At 47.6% G+C, this 22,475-nt stretch overlaps 1 protein-coding gene across 3 annotated transcripts in view; it reads left to right on the top strand.

The window, feature by feature from the left end:
- SH2D4A (SH2 domain containing 4A) overlaps positions 1–22,475 on the top strand; it is a 74,892-nt gene that overhangs the window by 13,322 nt on the left and 39,095 nt on the right. For all 3 annotated transcript variants that reach the window (XM_060136564.1, XM_060136563.1, XM_060136565.1), the window contains exons 3-4: positions 6,652–6,811; positions 8,095–8,266. In XM_060136564.1, coding sequence (XP_059992547.1) covers positions 6,652–6,811; positions 8,095–8,266 — 332 coding nt within the window. The remainder of the gene's footprint in view (positions 1–6,651; positions 6,812–8,094; positions 8,267–22,475) is intronic.

Consider the following 22,475-nt stretch of genomic DNA (forward strand, 5'->3'; position numbering starts at 1 on the left):
GAGTTTCCCAATGTTCACAGACTCCCTGAGGCTCAGTCACTAGGTTAGGTTAACTCACTAGGTTAACCTCAGAGACTAGGTTAAGGGTAGGGTCTCTGTATTCTCTCCCTGGGGCATCTCTTCTGCTCTTTATGCCAGACTCTCACACCCGTATTTCGAAGCCAGACCTTTCACCTGAGCTTTGGTTTCCATGTCAGTTACCCAATGAGCATCTCCGCTCAGAAGACCCTTAGGCCCTACAAACTTGATGCAAAACCAAGTTAATCAACATCACCATGGTTCTCCCCACCCCCAGGCCTGGTCCTGCCTCTCAATCTCCACCATGATCTGTGGCCCTGAGTCACCAAAGCCAGAAACCCGGGAGTCCCCTGGTTACTCCTGACCTCACTGCATCCCACCTGCTCCATCCCAGGGAGGTTTTCCCCACCAACCTGCTTGTCTGTTAGTGTGTGCCAGCCAGAAGCCTTGTATTTATGTTGTTTCATTTAATCCTCACAAGAATCCAGGGAGGTGAACGTTGTCCCCCTTATTCTTACAAATAAGGAAACAAACTTGGAGAAAGTAACTTGTGTGGGTCACCGGTGGAGTCAGGGTTTGAACTCAGGTCCAGATCTACTCCAGGTCTGTTCTGAGCCACTGGTCCCAGCCCTGTCTGTGCCCCTCACTCTGGGCTGCATAGTGTAACGGACTTGGTGTCTTATGCGTTGAGCACCGGATGCAGATGCTCACTGGCTGCCCTTCCCTTTCACTTCCACGAGCTGTGGACTCAGCGGGCCTCCCTCCTGGCTCACCTTCTCACTTGTCTGTGCCACCACCTGCTTCCCTGGACCATGGTGCCATGCACATTCTCCAACTTCCTTCCTGTCCTTTTGTCTCTATAGTAAGCATAAATATTTTTGAAGTTTTCAAGGATGGACCTGTGTTAGTAACTGCAGGATTCTTACCAGGTTAACTTCAGGAAGTGCCTGTAGGACTGGGCCTTGTCCTTCACTAAATGCACGTGAGGCTGGAGCTGTCCAGCTCTGCAGGGCCGTGAGGGCACATGCCAGTGACCCCACACCCAGCTTGCTCAGCAGAGCCCTGCACGTTCTCCATTTCCTGCCATTCCTGTTGGTGGGTTTCCTTTCTTGCTTTCAAAAGTATTTCCGTTTGGACAATGCGTCAGAGGTGGCTCTAAACACAGCTTTTACCATCTCACAGCCGAGTTTTGAATTCTGGTTCCAGTTTCACCACCTCTATGATCTTGGGCAAGTTACCCTCCCTAAGCCTCAATTTCCTTGTGGTCAAGTAGGGTTAGTAACAGCCTCAGTGGTGCTCTAAGTATTTCAAGGCAGACCTGGCACGGGCATCAGTCAGAAGGGACATGGCCATAGCACCTGAGTCCCGGAGGCCCCCCCGGCCAGGCATTCATTCACCCTTTGGTTTCTGGGTTGGAGGTGGGTGACCTAGAGGAGCGGCCAGAGTGGTGGGAGAGTCCTGGGATGTTGTGAGTTCAGGGAGCATATGGACACGGCAGCCTGGGGTTGGTAGGAGCCCTGCTTCCGTCAGCCCTGGTGTAGTTCGTGCATGATGCGTTAGGGGCCCTGGTTCTGTTGCTCTTCTGGCTTCTGTTCTCCAAGTCCGTGGTCTTCTCTCAGTGGGGATAGAGCATGCAATTCTCCCTCTCTCCATCCCTCTCCCTCTCGTGCTCACCTGCTACTGCGCTCGTCCCTCCAAGTGGATCAGTCGGAGTGGAGACCAGATGCTGACTCTGAGGCACAGTCATAGCCCCGGGGGTCGCGTTGACCTCAGTGGAGGAGGCGACCCCGCTGACACCTCCGGGCGCTGCCTCCTGCTCCCTGCGGGCCCGACACGCACTGCATGAGCGGCATCACCCTCCCCCGTCAGAGCGGAATGGGCCTGGCCGTGGCCTTGCCAGGGACGTGCGTGACCCGTCACTGTTTTTGTGTGACATTCTACAGCACTGCCTCTTGAGTCCCTAAGAGCAAACTTGAGAGCACTGCAGCATAGAAACGTGAGTCGAAGACTGGGAAACAAGCTCATAATTCAGTGGAGGCGCTGTAACAGGTCCCTCTCTCACTGTCCTCTGAGTTGAAGTCAGCAGGAGGCCCAGGACACCTGGAGAGCGTTAAGTCAGGAAGGGTTGCAGTGCCTGCCCTGTTAACACCCCTCATGCTTGTACCTTTACCTTAAGGAGGCACACTGGGAACTGAACGTGGTTCCGTGCAGCCAGGTTTCAACTCTAAGCAGCTGAGCTTTTCTCTCTCCTCAAAAGCACCCTCTTTCCCTGCTCTCTCCTGTCCCTGTGTCCCCATCCCCGGCCTGGTCCCTGGAGTCCATACTCCTTCCCCTCCCAGCAACCCAGTGGAAGTGTCCACGTTCCCCTGAGCGCCTGGGCTGCTCTGTCCTGCCTGCGGGCACAGCGGGTTGTGGCAGGAGCTCAGTGATGCCTGCTGAGCCCCGCCGAACCCTCTTTGTTCCTCCCCTAGTAACTTGTGCCCAGTCCTTTGTGCCCCGTGCAGCCTGCCCCGTCTGTCTGAAGTGACCGTCTCTGAGGTCGGAACCTCTCCTCTCCTGGAGGCAAGGCATCCTCCCCACTCTCCTTCCAGTTATTTAGGAGTCAGAATTCCCTCTCCCTCTTTTTCCTTTTGAATCAGGACTCTCCTTCCCCTGTCTTTTCTTCTGTGTCCTGACGAAGCACATGCTTTTCCGAGGGTCTCTCCTGGGTTTCATTCTCTGGGCCAGCGGTATCCACGATGGCATCTGTAAAGTAATCCCCACATTCACACTGTGCATCCTGACCTCACTCTAAACTTCAATTCCATGTTTCAGGTATGTGCTCAACCTTGCCATCTGGGTTTCTAGTAAAATTGAAAATAGTTTATTCTTCGTTTCCCAAAACGTTCACTACCTAACGCCTCAAACACATGTATTTTCTTGACGTCACTGTTTATCATCCCACGTTCTCAAACCTTCGGCCTCATCTTTGAGTCCTTCCTTGCCTCGGCCGCCCAGACGCCATCGCCCTATTGGAGGCCGTCTTCCCCTCGCGCAGGCCCGGCTGGCCTCACCCCTCTTCTCTCCACCCTTTGTCTCCTGCAACATCATTGTACACCCGCTGCACACCGCCTGGTCCAGGTCCTGCCTGCGTGTGGACGCGCTGCAGGGCTTCCTGGTCCTGGCACCACCTGCACAGTACTGTCCTGGACTCTTTTTATAACTGAAGTCGAGGTGACTTACAATACTGCGTTAGTTTCAGGTGTACATCATAGGGTTTGGTTTTGGGGTTTTCTGGCAGATTAGATTTAATTATAGATTATTATAAGATATTGAATATAATTATACAGTAGGTATAATTATGCAGTACGATAATTATACAGTGCTATATGGTAGGTCCTTGTTTATCTATTTTATGTACCTGTTATGTGGTTTGTATCTGTTAATCCCATACTCCTAATTTATCCCTCTCCCCTTTAGTAACCATAAGTTTGTTTTCTATGTCTATGAGTGTGTTTCTGATATGGATTCATTTGTATTATTTTTAGATTCCACATATAAGCGATATTATATAGTATTTGTCTTTCTTTGTGTGACTTACTTCATTTAGTATAATATTCTCTAGGTCCATCCATGTTGCTGCAAATGGCAATATTTCATTCTTTTTTATGGCTGAGTAATATTCCAGTGTGTGCGTGTGTGTGTGTGTGTGTGTGTGTGTGTGTGTGTGTGTATGTATCACATCTTCTTAAGCCATTCATCTGTTGATGGACACTTGCGTTGTTTCCATGTCTTGGCTATTTTAAATCATGCTGCTATGAACGTTGGGGTGCATGTATTTTTTTGACTTAGAGTTTTCTCCAGATATATGCCCAGGAGTGGGATTGCTGGGTCATATGGTAGCTCTATTTTTAGTTTTTTAAGGAACCTCCATACTGTTCTCCATAGCAGATGCACCAGTTTACATTCCCACCAATAGTGTAAGAGGGTTCCCTTTTCTCCACACCCTCTTTTGCATTTATTATTTGTGGACTTTTTGATGATGGCCATTCTGACTGGTGTGAGTTGATAGCTCATTGTGGTTGATTTGCATTTCTCTAATAGTTAGCGAAGTTGAGAATCTTTTCATGTGCCTGTTGACCATCTGTATGTCTTCTTTAGAAAAACATCTGTTTAGGTTTTCTGCTCCTTTTTTGATTGGGTTGTTTATTTTTTTGATATTGAGTTCTATGAGCTGTCTGTATATTTTGAATATTAACCCCTTGTTGTTTGTATCATTTGCAAATATTTTCTCCCATTCCATAGGTTGTTTTTTCATTTTGTTGATGGTTTCCTTTACTGTGCAAAAGCTTATACGTTTGGTTAGGTCCCATTTGTTTATTTTTTGCTTTTATTTCTTTTGCCTTGTGAGACTGACCTAATAAAACATTGGTACAATTTATGTCAGAGGAGGTTTTGCCTATGTTCTCTTCTAGGAGTTTTATGGTGTCATGTCTTACAGGTGTGGACTCTTGCTTGGTCACTCAGACCAAGAACATGGAGCTAATGCTTTTTGAACACTTGTCATGTGACAGGCCTGTGAGTTCAGACTCATTACCTCTGTTTTATCAAAGAGGGAACTCTGGCTCAGAGAAATATTGTGATATATACATGGTCACGTAAAGAGTTGGTAGAAGCCCTGGGATTTTAGTACCACTTTCTGGCTTTATGCAGCACAGGGCCTACATTTAAACTCTTCAGCCTGGTGTCTGGGACCTGTGCCAGGCGGCCACCTGCTCCCCCTGCACGAGCCTCAGCCCACGGCCAGGTGGCTTCTAATGCCTCCCGGCTCTGATGGAGACCCTTGTTCCCCGTGGCCCCACATTGATTCCCTTCTCTGATCTCGGTCATGCTGTTCCTTGTGTCCAGCACCAAACCCACCCCTATTCTCTGTCCAGATTCCATATCCATCCTCCCAAACTGAACACAAAGAACTTCTTATTTCTTCCCTGTCCTTCTGAAGCATCCTCCGTCCTCTGAATCCTCAATGGACTTAAATCTCTCGTGGTTACGGTGTATGTCCCCGGCCCTCCACACATCCCACAGCACTTCAACACCCCTCCCCAGTTACTGCGACTTCTCTAGGTAACTAGTTGGTCAGCACCTGCCTCCCCCAGCTAGAAGGAGGGACTGGTCTGTCTTGTTTGTAAGTGTTCATGCGTGTCTACCTCAGGGCCTGGCACATAGCAGATACGCAGTGAAGTTCATTAAGTCAGTGACCTACCACCCTAGTCTTTCTCTCCCAGGCTCTGGGTGACCTGCAGGACGATGTTTCACCCCACATCTCCGCAGCACCCAGCTCTGCATCCTGCCAGCGTTAGGAGCGCAGTAGGATTTTGTGGAAGGAGCTACACAGAGGCCCTGCTAGCCCCCCTATCTTGGTACGAAGCAGAGGGCACCAGGCCGACACTCACTTTACGGGAATGATTCCCCCTCCCTGGGTTCAGGGAGCTGTGTGGGCCTCCTGGAGGACCCCAGTGTCTTCAGAGCAGAGACCCCTGTCAGGGCCGCTAAATCTGACACATCCTATCTAATTCCCTTTCTTCCTGCCCCAAAACCTCTGCCTCTTTACCTTCACTCTACTTCCTGTGGCATGGCCACGGCCCGGCCTGCATGCCAGCTGCTGCCCATGTCACACACTCAACACCACTGGCTAGTGTGGGTCCTCAGGCCCAGGCATCTTGACCAGCCGTGGACCATGATAGCCCTGGTGAGTCCCCTCTGGGGCCTTCAGGTTTAGGACTGCCCACCCCCTCTCCTGGGAATGGTCCCGTCCCAGGTTTCAGGGAACATGACCTGTGTGGCCGCATCTGAGGAGCAGGAACTAGAGAGAATGTAACACAACCCCTGCTGGGAGCAGGCGCAAGTTCGGTTACTCAAGTAGCTTCCCCGCGTCTCACACTTCGGGCGTGTCATCTCTCATGGGCTGGCCCGAGTCTCTGAGCTGGCACGTCCGTCTGTCAACAGCACAGAGGGACGGTGGCGCCAGCCTCTCCCGTGAGTCCGTCACGTGTCGTGTGTCAGACACCTGGGGACCTGCCTGCACGGCTGTCACCGCCTCCCCACAGCCATCCTCCTGAGTAGATGTTAGCATTCCCATTTTGCAGATAAGAAAATTGAGGCTTAGGGAGATCCCATTTTGCAGATAAGAAAATTGAGGCTTAGGGAGATTAAATAATTTGTCCAAGCCACACAGCTAAGTGGCAGGGCTAGGATTTAGACTAAAGCCGGTCTGACTCTCAAGTGTTTGCCTTGTACTCAGCAATGAAACCTAGAAATGTAGTGGACACCCCAAGCCCTGGAGCAGCCGGGTTGCAGGGAGATTCTTAGGCTGTAGATGTTCTGGTGCCTGATGCTGCTTTGTTACCCTAAACATAATGCAGACAATGCCTGCTTTCTTCCCATCTTGCATCTTCACTTAGAAAAGGGGCACCACATTCATCATATTTTCAAACAAACGTACTGCAGCCCACTGCCGGCACCCTGGGAATGCTGCTCATTCTGAGCAGGTTGGACGGGCTTTGCCTCATCTGATTTTCAGATACTTTAATGATGGAAAACATCCTAACCCATGGCTAAAGATACTTGTTCATCCAAATTCTGTTTTGCCTGCAGACAACGGCAAATCGGTTCATTGGAAACTGGGAGCCGACGAGGAAGTCTGGGTGTGGGTGATGGGTGAGCACCACCTCGATAAACCCTACGACACGCTCTGTGATGAGATCCGTGCCCAGAGGGCACGGCTGAAGTCGGGGCAGGAGGTGCGGGAGCTCAGGTATGAACCTGCAGACCCGTGAGGGACTGGCCAGGCACCACACAACGGGGCTGCGAGGCCTCTCGCTCTCAGACCCTGTGGGGGGCCTGGTGGGACTTGAGGGCGCACGGTGACTCCCAGTTTCTGGAAATTTCCTTCAGACTTCTGGCGACTCCCTTCATTTTCACAGCGCCACCATGTCGGCCGTTTCGCTTTCCTGCTTGGGTGTGGAGGTGGTCCCCTGGTGACCCTGGGCTTCCCTAGCCTCGCGCTGGAACAGTGCAGCTGTGGGAGGGGTGAGGCGCGGGGACCCCTCGGGCTTCAGGCTCCGGGGGCCCCGAAGGAAGTGGGCCCGAGGGTGCTTGTCTGTGCTGGGTGCTGGGAGCTCAGGGACGGGCCAGGAGCTTGCAGTTCAGGAGGAGAAACAGGCAGACACACAGGCTGTGGTGTGCGCTGGGACTAAGGTCAGGCAGAGGGTTCCCCGAGCCCATCATCCTGATCCACGGCGGTGAACCTTGAAAGGTAAGTAGTTTTCCAGCTACAGAAGGTCAGGCAGGACAATGCAGGCAGAGGGGTCATCAAGACCGCTCGATGGGGCATGTATGGCGCTTTGGGTGATGGTGCGTCCTTCTGCCTGTTTGGGGTGCACAGGGGTGAGGGGGGCCGTGCTCTGAAGTGCCTGGAAGGCCAGGTTTAGGAGTTTGGACCTTATTCTGTGACAGTGAGGAGGTGGTGAATGAGGAAGCGACATAATCAACTGCAGAGACAGGAAGGTAGCTTGGGTGGGAGCAGTGAGGCAGGGGATGGGTCCCCTGGGCTGGGTGCCAGGGTGGCCTCTGCGAAGTGTTGGCAGCCCCGTGCGAGCGGGGAAATAGGAACAGACACGTGGGCCTCTCTTTCGTGCCGCGGTCCTGTGACTTCACAGCCGTAAGTGGGCACACGGAGAGAAAGGGACTCTTTGCTGCTGATGACACAAAGGCCGTGTGCCCTGGCTGTTTAGCTTCCGAACCAGGAGCCGGGCAGACCTGGGTTTCAGTCCTGGCTGCTGCGTGGCCTCGGATGAGTGATACCATTATTTTGAGCCTCTTACAGCAAAGCAAGGATAACAGCGCCTTCCTCGCAGGGTTGTTATGAGGATTAAGTTAATGTCTTTAAATACCTAGCAAAGGGCTCAGCCTACCATCAGCGCTCAGTAAATGGTACCCATTACTGGTTTCCATGTAATTTGAATGCAGACCTCTACTTTGGGAAAGCTGTCTTTGTTGAAGACTGTTTTTGATAATTCCACATTTGTTTCTCTTCAGAAAAACTCAGTCCAGAGAATTCACCAGCAGCTTGAAACCAAAGTCACACTCCTCCGATGTGCGGGCACCAGGTGACCGGGAGCCTCGGAGCGTGTGTGAGAAGGCGGCAGAAGAGGGGGGACACGGGCGTGGCCGCGGGCCAGCTTCACCCCTAGAAGAGCAGAAAACGCCTGTGAGTCTTTCCTGTCTGTAAATGTGCGGAATTTCATGAGGGGGGAGATGGAGGTATTGGGGTCACTGAGCGTCAGGATCCTAAACTGGCTTTTCTGGGACAAATCCCTCCCAGCTTGAAGGCCCTGCTGTTACTCCTTGTTGGGAGATTCGGGGGTTTGGCTCACCTGCCTTTTCACAAACAGTATAAGGCGCCCTTTTCCATGGGAGAAGGTGTGAGGAAAGAACTCTAGATATAAAACTGCATTTTAAGACATTTCCGGGGTTATTTTTCCGTGTTATATGCCTTCTTTAATGGCCCGGCAGACTCTTGAAGGGCCAGATGGTGGACCATGGAGCTCCTGGGCCCTGCGGCCTCTGTCGCAGGTGTGTACAGGTTGTGGCCACTTTACTCACCAGGATGGTTGGGGCCGGGTCTGGTGCTCGGGCTGCAGTTTGCTGGGCCTGCCTGTAACACGGGCACCTCTGGGACCTAGATATGTCCTAATGGGTCCCCTCTTTTGTTGAGGACAAAGCATCAGTGTCTCTTGGCTTCGTAGGTTCTGCCTGGGATTGTGGAACAGCTGTTGCCTCAACACAACAGCATTCTATACTCAGAACTAGGATGATTCTCTTAGGTCAGGTGGTTTAAAAAGCTCAAACATAATTTGCGGCTTGGATTATGGTTTGGAAGAATAATGAAACTATATGGTGAAGTATTTCTTCTGCCAACGATTTAATTACCCTGAGAACTAACAGGGGATTTGCAGCTGTGTGGCTTCCATTAGGTCTCTGGCTCTATGACGCTGCGTGTGCTCTCTACCTCTTGGAGGCTGTTAAGTGGGAGGTGTATTGAGGAGAAGATCCCAAGATTGATTGATTTACTCATGCAATGAACAAGTACCCATTATGTGCTAGGCTTGAGATGACAATTCAGGAGTGAAAATAGAATCACTGCTGTCATGAATTTCGTAGTTGGGGAAGCAGGGAAAGACTTCACATAAAATCTCATTTCAAACGATGGCTGTGCTCCAGGACTGGGGTATGTTTCTGTGCCTCTCTCACCCCAGGACGTGAGCACTACTGCGGCGTGCATAATGGCTTTGCCGGGGACTCAGAGCTGGAGGTGACCACAGAGGCTGCCTGGGGCTGGAGGTTCCAGCAAAGGGACAGTTGGGCAGGGCTGTGTGGCTGGAATGCAGAGGGAATGACAGAGTGAGGGGCTGGGCAAGGCCAGACAGGACAGGGTCTTGGGGGCGACTTACGTGTTCTGACCCTTTGTGCAGGAACAGCTGGAAATTGTCAGTGATTTTTGAGCAAGGGGCTGACCTAAGCAGATTCATATTTTGAAAGGAACTGACCGGGCATCCCAGTGGGCAGGGGAGTGAGGTTTCTAGCACAGCCCATGTTTCCAAGGTTGGATGCCTGGGGGTGTGGGTGTGTCATCAGCATAAACAGGAACGAACTGCTGGAGCAGTTGCTGGTTTTAAAGAAGATGAGTCTGGTTTAGAAACATCAGGGACTTCTCCTCCAGGTGGAGATGTAAGTTGATTTTATACAAAAGAATAAAACACACACAATTTGACTTAGCGTTCACAGAGCTTTTCCTCATGGATTGAGTTCATTTTACAACACAATTCAAGTATGATTTCTTTTGTACAGATGAACAAACTAATGCCCAAAGAGAGATTGATTTGCCCCCCATATCTCAGAAAGTCCTCATTTTTGTATATCTACTTGAACTTCCACTCCCATCATAACTTTGATGTACTTAAAACAGATTGTCTTCTCCAGATCTGCTCCTTGGACAAGAACTCTAGTGAGAAACCAAGGCAGGAGCTTTGGAAGTCACCCAGTGCATGTTTCCAAATGCAATCCAGGCTTGCGCTGTAAAGATTTCAATGTTTCGGCCATAATTTAACCATAGTATCTAGAAGGATATTGTCACGTCTTTAAAATTGCATTGCCTACACAAGGCCTAAAGTTTATTATAAAAGGAAAAATCATCAAGCCATTTTTATTGATGTTAGTGATCATAATGCTTATCTGAATAACCATGGGAGGATTTAAAGAGCCATCAGTTTTCCAGAATTATAAAAAGTATTCAAGGAAAATCAGCTATAGATTTACTAAAATAAAATGGTCTTGTTGGACTTGTAATGAATTTCCACATGACAGATCATCACCAGAAAATGTGCCCCATATGCTCAGAAAGTTCTCCAGACCTGAATCTGAAAGCACTCCTTACTAGTCTGATCTAAAATCTCTGAAGGGTTATGAAGAAGAGATAAAAGTTAAATTCAACCCAAATGTTGATGTGCCTTCAGCACCGTGGAAGCTCTTGTGTAAGAGTTAGTCACTCATAGGAGGTGGTGCTTCTTAGTTAATGATTTAACTGGGGTATAAGAGTGGACTGGGTTTCTGCATTTGTATCAGCCAGTGTCTTTTCAGCTCTGCTCTGATTATCTTGTGAATGGAGAAGAACATGTAGTCAGGGACCCCTTTGGGCCTGTGTAGGACTTGGGGGCCAATCCCACAGTTAATTCCTTCATTATCCTCCCTCTTTACCCACTAATATTTTGAATAAGATGAAATCAGCTTAAAAGAATGCCAAAGCCAGCTTCAAGAGGAGAAAACAGCACATCCTAAGAGCATAGCCAGGAGCCTGGGATATTCTTTGGTGAAAAGGCAGATTTGCTTTCGTATGGGTAACTGGGGTGATCACAGCGAGGGGGAGGAATTTGACACTTCACGTGCATGCATCCCTGGACAGTTGCCAAATGACTTAGATGCACTGTCTCACTCCATCCTCACAGCAGCTGTCGGAGATGTGAAACAGGGTCTGTTCTCCGAGGGGAGGAAGAGAGCAGTGGCTTGTGCAGAGCCTGTGTTAGAGGCAGAGCTGGGCCATCTCGTCTGCCCCGGGGAAGCTATCATGGCTGCATCGTCACCATCACACTGCTGGCAAGAGAGGTTTTGCTTTTGTGCCCCCAAAGCAGGAGTGCTTTAGACCCAGATGTTGTTGGCTTTCAAATTAAACCGTAGACTTTTTTCTGTAAGAAAACACGGAGAAAGAGAAAGAGGAGAGTGGAGAAACAGACGCAATGAGATCTAACTGCCTGGACACCTGCCAGAGCGGATCCACGGCAGTGTCCCCAGAGCTCGCAATGTGGCCCTGCTGCTGCCTCGGCCAGATTCTCAGAGTTGCGTTTGCGCTGCGCGTGGTAGCACTGAGTCTGTGAGGCAGGGTTTCTCACGTGGGCTAGCGGACAAACCTCAGAACCTTTTAGAGCCTCTGTCTTCTCACCTGTAAAAACTGGGAATTAAAAATACCTGCCTTGTTTTATCTCATGGTTTATTTTGTAAAAATTACATGAGATAATATATTTGGAAACTCTTGGAAAACTGCAAATCCCACTACAACTCCAAGGGGTTATTTTAACCAGAAACACGCGAAGCCTTGCCTGGTCTGCGTGACAGTGTCCTACACCCGGCCTGCCCTGCGTGCACCCTGCACGGTGAGGCCGACTGAGGTGAATCGGTCCTTCTGTGAGCTAAGCCTTGTCAGGGGCTCCATACGTGTAGTGATAGGTGTTACGGGGCCATAAGGGAGGCACCCGACTGGGTCTTGGTGTTTCAGGACTTGGGAGGAAGAAGGGACACCCCCTGGAAAGCACTGCACCCAGTGAGGCAGGACAGAGTCAAGTTCCTGGTGGGGAGGGCGGGGCTGGCCAGGGAGGGCGGAGCTGGCCGGGGGAAGCCTGGGGGCCAGCAGGGTGTCAGAGTGAAAGCAAGTTGAGTGGGTCCAGGGAGGGAGCGGCCTGACCCAGGCGGGGCTTGGCTGGGACGCGGGGAAGGCACTTTGGGAGGGTGTCTAGAGGCTGTATCATGGGGGAGGAATCAGGCTCGTCCTGTTTAGTTTTGTGTTGCTGCTGTAGCAAATTACTATGAACTTAATACCCTCTTGTTATCTCACAGCCCCCAGGTCAGAAATCTGACATGGCTTGGCTGGGTCTTCCGTTCTCACGAGGCAGAAATCGAGGTGTTGGCTGAGAAGGGATCTTATCTGGAAGCTTTGGGAAAGAATCGCTTCCACGCTTATTCAGGTCGTTGGCGAATGAGCCACGGCAAGCCCCGTCAGCCTGGGGACAGTCCTGGGGCTGCCTGCCTGCCTCCTCGTGCCGCCAGTGGGGCCCCTCCCGCAAAGGCAGGTGGAGTCTCTCTCCTGCTTGGAATTTAGAGAGATGCTAAGATTCTAGACTTGACCTTCTGCTGCATCTCTCGGACTCCTGCTGGAGAAAGTTCTCTGCTTTTAAGGGCTCATGTGATTAGTTGAGGCCATTAGAACAATCCAGGAAAGTCTCCCTATTTTAAGGTCTGTAGCTTATAATGAATACCTGCAAACTTCCTGTGTCACATAACACAGACACAAGTTCCGGGGGATGAGGGTGTAGACATTTGGGGGCTACTCTACCTGCCACACCCTCTAGGCGGTGGACTCAGTACCACTGGCCTACCCTCCCTTATCCAAACCCCTGGGCCAGATGTGTTTCAGATTTCAGATTTTTTCAGATTTTATAGAAGAAATGCTGTGTATATACTGTATAATATATAGTGTCCCCGGCAGGGTTTGGTTACACTTTGCAATCAGTTACTGTAAATACTGTAAATGATCTCATGTTAGTCCAAGTCAGGTTTTCCCCTCAATATGAGTTATGTACGTTCAGAGCTTGTTGGATTTCAGAATTGTTAATAAGGGATTGTGGACTTATGGTAGGTTTTTGCTCTGTGTTAACATAATGAGAGCAAGCATGGTAAATGTAGTCAGAAGAACTGGGCTTTCATTCTCTGTGTCTGCAGGATTTCGTTTTTTCTTATCTATAAAATGAGAGGCTTTTAAAAGGTATGTAGACACAAAGCATAAGACCTCTTACGCACCTACACCTGGGCAGACATCACTAATGGATCGCAGCTCTCCTTCCCCCGACCCAGGGCACATGCGCCCTCGCGTCCTGTCCACAGATGTCTCGTGCTCAGTCCTGGGAGCGAGCGCTAGAGATGGAATCTATTTGCTGAGATGACCCCTCCTAGCCTTCCAGCTGTAAATGCCGGTGATCCTAAACAACACCCATGCCTGTGTGGCCTGAAGGCGAATATTTTCTCATGTCTTTATGGCTGTTAAGGAGGGTTTCCATGCAGTTTCACTGGAAAAATCACATCACCAGGGCTGGACTTTCACATCCAAGCAGGAATTAGGCAGGGGTGTGAGGTCCAAGCCCAGCAGTACAGGGCTGAGGTTAACCCAGCCCCATTTCTGGAAATAAAGTGCATATTACGTCCTCCTTAGTCAATTGGCTAGCCTATCCTCAGCTTTTCACCACAGCCCTCCAGCCCCAGATTGTAAACGATACCTCTTGACTCACCTGGGTCTACTTAATCTTCTCACATATGAAAAATTGTAGAGACCTGTACCCTTCCCTCCATGGAACCAGAACAGTAAACAGCCCAATCTTTAGGTTTGCATTTGGATTATTTTATACCAATGTAACAATGATTCATTTTATACCTTCATTGGCAGATGGCTTCATCCAAGGAGATCTTTTCTAGAACAGTGAAAGATTTGTCTCAATTCCTAAGGGTAGAGAATTTCTGCTTAACCCTTAGATCCACAAGAAGCAAACCTGGGGGATTTGAGAAGAGTTATTTGATGCCTGCCTCAGGGTTTGGAAAACTTGGGGTCCAGTCTCAGCATCTTTTTACACACTGAGGATAATCTTTACAAAATACTTCTTATACATTTATGTTAACTTAAAATTTTCATTTTAACAAATGGGTAACCAAAAGTAAGACTGCCCAGTTAAGTACCAGATACCTTGAAACAGTGCAGCTGACATAGAATACCTCTAGTCTGGGAATGGAGGTTTCCATCCTTAGAAGCAGCTCTGTGACCTGCGGGCCCCATCCTACAGGAATCAATTCCCTCTATAGAATAGGGATTAAATTAGCAACATTGTTTCTTTACAAAGGAAGCTGAAAAAAATTTATGAGGTTGCTTGCCTAATATCATCTGATGGAGACAGCAAGAATTGCCCCTGAAGTCCTTCAGTTATGAGATGCTATTCTTACCATGAGCCCAGGCTTGGTCCTTTTCATTTTTCAGTTGAGGAGGTAGAGGCAGAGGGAGGCTGAGTGGCTGGTGCAATCTGAGGAGACAGAAATGATCCCTAGATTAGAGCTGCCTGCATGGCTTCTTTTCTGGAAGCTGTTGCCCTCTACAAAATGCCTGCCCTTTCCTTGTTTTTGGCAGCAGTGGCAGCACTTGGGAAACTCAGAAATGATGTTCTGCTTAATATCTAGTGAGAGTGTTCTGGTTCTCAGTGGATCACAGCAAACATTCAGTGTTGCTGGGAGCCTGTCCCTCAATGGGAGGTGATGGTAAATATGAGAATTTAGCTGTCACCCAGCCATGTTCTGAGACATGCAGGTTGGGAAGCAGAGGTCATTCCCAGGCAGAGACAAGTCTGATGAGCAGTTAGTAAGAGCCAGAGAAGAGGACAGATGAGGCACTGTGTGAGCAGGCGCCCCTCCCTGGGGGATTCTGGGTAAGAACTAGGAGTACCCCTCTGCTGAGCAGAGATCCTTAGGGACCCTTGGCGTGGACAGCCCTCCCAAAGCAGTCAGTGTTTAACCCCTTCCCACATGAGAATTTGGGAGGGAAAAGAACAGGTTTGAGGGTGGTGGGTGGGATGCTAATTAAAAGATAAGCCCTTGGGTTTCCCTGGTGGCGCAGTGGTTGAGAGTCCGCCTGCCGATGCAGGGGACACGGGTTCATGCCCCGGTCCGGAAAGATCCCACATGTCGTGGAGCGGCTGGGCCCGTGAGCCATGGCCGCTGAGCCTGCGCGTCTGGAGCCTGTGCTCCGCAACGGGAGAGGCAACGACAGTGAGAGGCCTGCATACCGCAAAAAAAAAAAAAAAAAAGAGATAAGCCCTTGTGTGTCTCTGTGTCAGGTGATTTGTGGGCTGGGGACTCATTCATCAGTAGACTGACTGTCCTTGCCCCAAAGGGGACCTTGGATAAAACTATCTGCTCACTTTTAGATTTTTATTTCCGGAGAATTACTTGTTTTTAACAGAAATGGCCTTCAAAGTGGACCACATTGCAAACCAGGAGATTAAAAAAAAATTAGAACACAAACATTTGGAATTCAAAGTGTTCAAAAAACCCCAAAAAGGACCTCGAAGCTAGCAGATTAAAAACCCTTGAGCAAGAGTCTTCCCCGTCATACATAGTACCTTCTTTAACCAAATGGAGCTAGAGATGAGACCTCTCACCTCTCCACCTCTACTATGCACGGGCACTTGCGCGCGCGCGCACACACACACACACACACACACACACACACACACACACACACACACACACACACACACACACACACACCTCCCACACTGCCCCAAGGCTCTGGCACCTGCTTTTACATCTGTCATTTCACTATAACAACTGATAACAAAACATGCCACTAAAATGTGCATTTGAATCGTAAAGTTGACATTGAAACTGTGGTAGTGTTCAGTTGTGTTTTTAGGTGTTATTCTCACTCATAGCGTTATGTTCCCTTCAGTAGAGAACAGTGAAGGGGCACCTGGGAAATGATTTTCAGACACAATGGAAGGCTTCCACTTAGGTTTTCCTTCTTCCTTACCTCCTTCATCCCTTCCAGACTGAAGTTGTTAAGCTTGCTGTCTACTCAGAAGCCAGCAGTTCTCTAAAACTGGATTTTGATGGTTTGCCTTCATAAAGGAGAGATTCAAAAGCAAGGTACTGAGATCAGACCACTTGAAGAGAATGGAAAAGAATATGCTTGATTGCTACCTTTGGACCCTTATTCATCTCGAGGTGCTTCTACATAGCAACCAAAGTTTGGGGTTCTATGTGGCACCGGCTTTCTATTAAGAGTGAAAAGTAGTATTAGCGCACAGCTCCTTAGGTGACTTAACCTAGGGGAGTAGGCGGGTGGAGAACCCTCCCCCACCGAGGGGTAGACGCCCTGTGCCAGGGCCTGGTGGAGCCATCGCGGGACGGCTGGCTCTCGTCTGCAGACAGACATGTTGCCAGTCCCTCGGAGGGAGTAGGGGTCACGCTAATAATGAGGACACCACTGCAAACAGAAGGGGAAATGTATTCTTGAAATGCAAGTGGAATTTTGAGGGTTGAGTTGAATGTGAAGAAAAAAAGAGAGATAATCCCAAACCAGTAACCGTTTGTCTCTTGATGTGTATTCCCTCCTAGTATACATGAAGGAAGCATTTCAGTATTATTTTTGTGAGAGATGAAACTATTGCGTATACCAGGTAAAAACAGACGAGGAATTAACCGTGCTCATTTTATTAATTCAAGAGAAGAGCCACAATCAGAGAGTTACACAATTACCCCAGTAGTGTTTGTATAACTGTAATAGAATTTCATGGTAGTTTGTAGAATAAAATTTTACATAAGATAGAATCACAGAATCGTAAGCCCATAAAAGCCTTTTAAGCTGTTGGAGTTTTAAAAGTAGTATGTTATATTAAAAGCTTCATATAAAGTGAATTACAAAAGAGAAAAACAGCTCTGGTGTTGAGAGTTGTACATTACAAAGTTGGTAACACAACTTCATTTTGTGTGATGCACGTGATGTTGGCGATGATTCATTTATCCCTCACTGGAGTAGCATGCTGGGAAGAAAAATAGGGAACCCTGTGGGGCCTAGCTGACCTTTCTGGGGCTCAGTTTCCTGGTCTGAAAAATGGAGGTTACAGTAGCTACAAATCACTGGGTTGGATGTGAGTAACATATTATATATGTAAATACTATTTTCTATTATTATTTATTGTTAGGCTCCTATTTTATGTTACGTCAAGACTTCCCAAATCAACCATGTTTTTAAGACTCTTTGACTACTGTCCTAACAACCCTTTGTTGCTATCCTTATACTTTATATTTATGTATATTACAGCTGTATAAATATAATGAATATATAAATATTTATATATTTATAATATCCTTAAACTTTACATTTAACGATTACTTTATTTCTCTTGCTGTCTTCCTTTTCTCCTTCATGGATCACATTCTCCCTAGTGAAATTGTAAGAGCGGCCTCTGAAACTCTTTCATATCTGAAACACTTTGCCCTAACAACCCTTATTAGTTCTGATTATTGCATTTCCTGAGGATGTTACTGCCCAGTTCTGCTGTTTGCACGTCGTTTGGAGGAGTCGTGGGTGAGCTGCGACGCCGGCGGACAGACCTTCATGCAGCATGACAGTTCCATGCTCTGCTCTGCCCAGAATAAACTCAGGCACTAAAGACTAATGCATTATTTAAAGAGGTGCCATAAAGTTGCACATCATACTAGAGTCCACCGTATTTTCAAGCCGGACTCTCCAGTAGTCTTTGTGCATAGATTTTGCTAGGAACAATGTTAGAGAAATGGGGAAAAGATTCCCTAAGTTCTCCGTTGTCCTAGTTCATGTTTCAGTAAAATCTCTCCACAGGGACCACACGACATACCTTCAGCAGTAAAACTCAATGTCCCTTTTTCATCCTGTTAGTCTAGTTGGCCTTAGGAAAGTATCTCCACTTTCTCTATATTATTATTCTTTGTCACTTTATCAAAGCATGGTTTCATTATTCTGCCTCTCTCACTATTTTAGAAAGAAAAAAAAAACAATGTTAAACCCCAGTATGCTTAAAAGCTTACTATTATAGTCATCACTGGGAAATTCCCTTTTCACTTAAAATGGCTGAGAAAAGAAATAGGAATCTGATTATTCCAGCGACCTGGTTAGCAAAGCATGGGGACAGGCCATCGATTTTTGGAGAATTTGAATTAAGTCTCTCTTATTAGTATTAAAACTAGACTGAATATCTTTTTTTTTTTTTTTTTCTTTTTTTTTTTTTTTTTTTTTTTGTGGTACACGGGCCTCTTACTGTTGTGGCCACAGGCTCCGGACACGTAGACTCAGCGGCCATGGGCCACGGGCCCAGCCGCTCCGCGGCATGTGGGATCTTCCCGGACCGGGGCACGAACCCGCATCCCCTGCATCGGCAGGCGGACTCTCAACCACTGCGCCACCAGGGAAGCCCTAGACTGAATATCTTTTAATGATTGAGAACGTGTTCATGAATATATAGCGTGTTCATTCATTCACCAAATACTTATTGAGGCCCTAGTAAGTGCCCAGTCACTGTTCTCTTTGCTGGGGCTCCAGGTATCTTGAATTAATTAAGCTGACGTGATCTTTGCACTCACAGAGGTTACTATTCTGACCATCAGTCTGTTAAGGGATACCATGGATTTAAGAGGTGTAAGATCAGGATGAGCCAATACTTAAACTAGCAGTTTGTTTTCAAATGAAAACTCTTGATTTTAGCCCCTTAATTCAGCTGTCCCCAACCTTTTTGGCACCAGGGACCGGTTTCATGGAAGACAATTTTCCACAGATGGCGGGTGAATGGGGGATGGTTCAGGCAGTAATGTGGGTGATGGGGAGGTTGGTTCAGGCGGTAATGCGAGCGATGGGGCCGATGGTTCAGGCGGTAATGCGGGTGATGGGGAACGATGGGGAGCGGCAGATGCAGCTTCGCTCACTAGCCCGCTGCTCACCTCCTGCTGTGCGGCCCGGTTCCTAACGGGCCCGGGACCCTTAGTGGTCTGCGGCCTGCGGTTTGGGGACGCCTGCCTTAATTCATCATTTTCTTCTTCACCATTAAAATATAAGCGCTAAAAATGTTCTGTTCACTGGAGCTTTCTTGTTTATTCCAAAGGCTGTTGATGTTTGTTTGGTTGTATAGTCCTACTTTTAAACAGAGTGAATATTAGGTTAGAAGCCAGAATGAACCATTTTTCAGACCAGTTTAAAAAGTGAATATAATTAGAATAATTCTCACATGACACACAGTCTCTGGAGGAAATACAATTTGTAACCATATAATATTGACGTTGCTGGCAGCGTCTTTTGTTTACCCATTGCTTATATAGATTTGAATGGCCATACTTCTAAGTTTAATGGTAATTTATATATACTTATAAAATCCTTTGGTCATTGTGGAGGGGCTCCACTCCCAGGTTTCCTTGGTCCACATTGATTGGAGAGTCACCATTCTGACTTGGTGTCTGCAGAGAGTCCACTAGCTTGTGATGTCGTTGCCTTCCAAGTTTTCTCTCTATTTTTTTGGAGCTTTTGCATAAATATTCCATGGCAGTTTTCATTTTTAAATAAAACAAATATGTAGAGGATACAATAGCTTTAACTCTGCCCATAGGGCTTCAGCAGCTGCAGAAGTCTCTGTGATGCAGCAGGTGGGAGGGGACTGCCATGGCTTCTGTGCACGAGAACAGACAGATGTTCTCTCCGGGACAACCCACAGAAGGAGCAGGGCGAGGGTTTCAGACCCTGCTTTCCTACCTATGAACAGGTCGCCTTACATTTTTGGTAAAGGGATAATACCTGCTTTGATACCCTTATGGTGTTGATATGAAGGTCAAATGATGCATGGACTTGAAAGTTCTTTGTAAGAAAAAATTATGCAGGGAGGTGGGTAGTTTTCCAACCTTCCTTGAGTTGCAAATTGGAATAGCTAAAGAGTCTATTCCCTGGGACCCAGCGTCCTATGGAAGCTTCAGAGAGGGCCCGGCACCCTCTTCAGGACTTCTCTTCATCCTTGAGCTGGCGATGCTCAGAGTGCTATTCCTGAGGCTGTCTCCTTCTGGTATTGACATTGCGAATCATCACTTTTGAGCCATGGATCTGGCTGTTTTTTAGTAAAGGAGATCTGGCTCACACTGCTTTCAGTCTATTCCATTGTACATGGTGTGCTTTGTGGATTTGTAAGCATGTAAGTGTATCTGAATGAACTGCTCTACGCAAGTCTTTTTTTTTTTTTACATCTTTATTGGAGTATAATTGCTTCACAATGGTGTGTTAGTTTCTGCTTTATAACAAAGTGAATCAGTTATACATATGTTCCCATATCTCTTCCCTCTTGTGTCTCCCTCCCTCCCACCCTCTCTATCCCACCCCTCTAGGTGGTCACAAAGCACCAAGCTGATCTTCCTGTGCTATGCGGCTGCTTCCCACTAGCTATCTATTTTACATTTGGTAGTGTATATATGTCCATGCCACTCTCTCGCTTTGTCACAGTAAGACAGGAATAAAGACACAGACCTACTAGAGAATGGACTTGAGGATATGCAGAGGGGGAAGGGTAAGCTCTGCGCAAGTCTTGATTAACTTCTTCATATTATTTTAACATTTTGGAATAAGAGCGAATCTTCGCTCACCCTTAAAATGAGAATTTTTATAAATGTGGTTCTTAGTATATGTGAATGGTTTTAGAGTTGACAGTATGTTTTGGACACATGGAAGGATTTGAATAGAAGTACTGATCTCTGGGGTGGTTGTTAAATTAATCAGCTGTTTATGCTAAATCTTATCTACTCAAGAACCAACTTGTGAGCTTTGATGTACTAAAAACAAAACCTAAACCTTCAGACAAGGAAAGGCTGTCAACTCTGAGCGGCACCAGTAGGCGGTGCTGACGGTCACAGAGGTCCCTTCAGTCCCTGGCACCAAGTCCTGAAAATTGTCTTGTTCCTGCATCTGTGCTTAGATTTGAGCTCTTTTAACAATATTGATGACCCTGTAATATCTGACAAGTGAAGAAGCAGTGAGCATGTTGAAAGTGCTAGTGAGAGAGGGCACATGATGATGATGGAAAAAACCCAGATTGTAATTTCTTAAAAAGCAAGTGGTGAGAAAACACTTCTGTGTGTATACATGAGATCGATAGTTCCATTGAAGGAATACTGCTAAGGGACAAAGAATAACTTGTACAGTGTGTTGAAGGTTTTATGTCCAAGCAGAGGACAGTAATTGGCAAGTGATGGGGGAAAATGCTTGACAAAATAGACCACACTTTGGGATATATGACTTAGAAGAGCAACGTCAGATATCTATTAGCCTGACGCTAATTCAGGAAACAACTAAGAGTTTGTTCAGGAGCTGATCGTGGTGGAGGTGCTGCTGATGAAACCTTGGTCCAAAGCTCTGCTAGTGGCAAAGCCCAGGTCCCTCTGAAACATGAGTGGAGAAGCGGGGGCTGCAGCATTGTCTACAGCACTTGAGGAGGTATCCGTGGAGCACAGTCACCTGCCTCCTAATTTTCAGCATAGAAGAAGCATCCTTTTTGAAAAATAATGCCCCACAGATCTTATATCATTGAGAGAAGGGAGAGTGAGCCTGTTTTTAAAGTTCACAGTGCTTATAGTGGAAATGTATTCAGACACCACAAGCCTGAGCCCTTCAAAGCCATCTCAGACTTTTGAACAGACAGACATACAAAACCTGTTGGAAGAGTTCTAATCTGTTCATCAGTAGAGGAACTGGTTATTGTCCTATTCTACTTTAGATGCAGGGCAGCTACATATCCTTTTATAGTATCAGAATAAGAAAAAAAGGAGACAGAATATGGCAAGTAGCAATTGTGAAACCTATAGGATTCATTACTTTGCCAAGTAGTAGGTATAAGAAATCTTTTGACCTGCAACTCATTTCCCTGTCATGACAATATTGCTATAGTGGGAGAAGCGTGGACTCGGGCACAGGCTGGCCGTGTGATCCCAGAAAGCTGCACAACTCCTCTGAGGTTCAGTTCCTTCACCTGAGAATGGGCGTAATGTTGCCCCTCCAGCAGCGATGCTGTGGGCAGTAAAGATGATACTTACTAAGGCCCTGATGCAGAGCCTGGGCAGGACAGGCTCCAGTGACCCTCAGCCATCAGGGAAATCAGCATCGACTGTACTCCTGTGATCAGTAAATGACCTCAGCAGAGAGCCGGAGTCCAGGGCCGCCAGCGATTGCTGTGGCCAGCTTTATCAGCTAAGATAGAATAGAACAAACAGGCAATGGTCAAAACGTCATGGAAGTTCATCTTTCTCCCTTGTAACGTCCAGGATGGGTGTTCTGGTCTAGGAAGGCTCAGGTCTACACAGCCATTCAGGGACTCAGGCTTTGGAGGCTCTGCTGTTTTTCTAGTAGCATGACTGCTGACACCATTCCAGCCCAAAGAAGGGGGAAATGGCCTGGAGACACATGTGAAGGAGGTTTTAAGGGCCTGGATAGAAGTGGCCAATACCAGTTATCACCTGTATTATTTTGGAGATAATTATTCACATGGGCACCTAAC

Source organism: Lagenorhynchus albirostris, chromosome 21 (assembly GCF_949774975.1).
Source record: "Lagenorhynchus albirostris chromosome 21, mLagAlb1.1, whole genome shotgun sequence".
Classification (NCBI taxonomy): Eukaryota; Metazoa; Chordata; class Mammalia; order Artiodactyla; family Delphinidae; genus Lagenorhynchus; species Lagenorhynchus albirostris.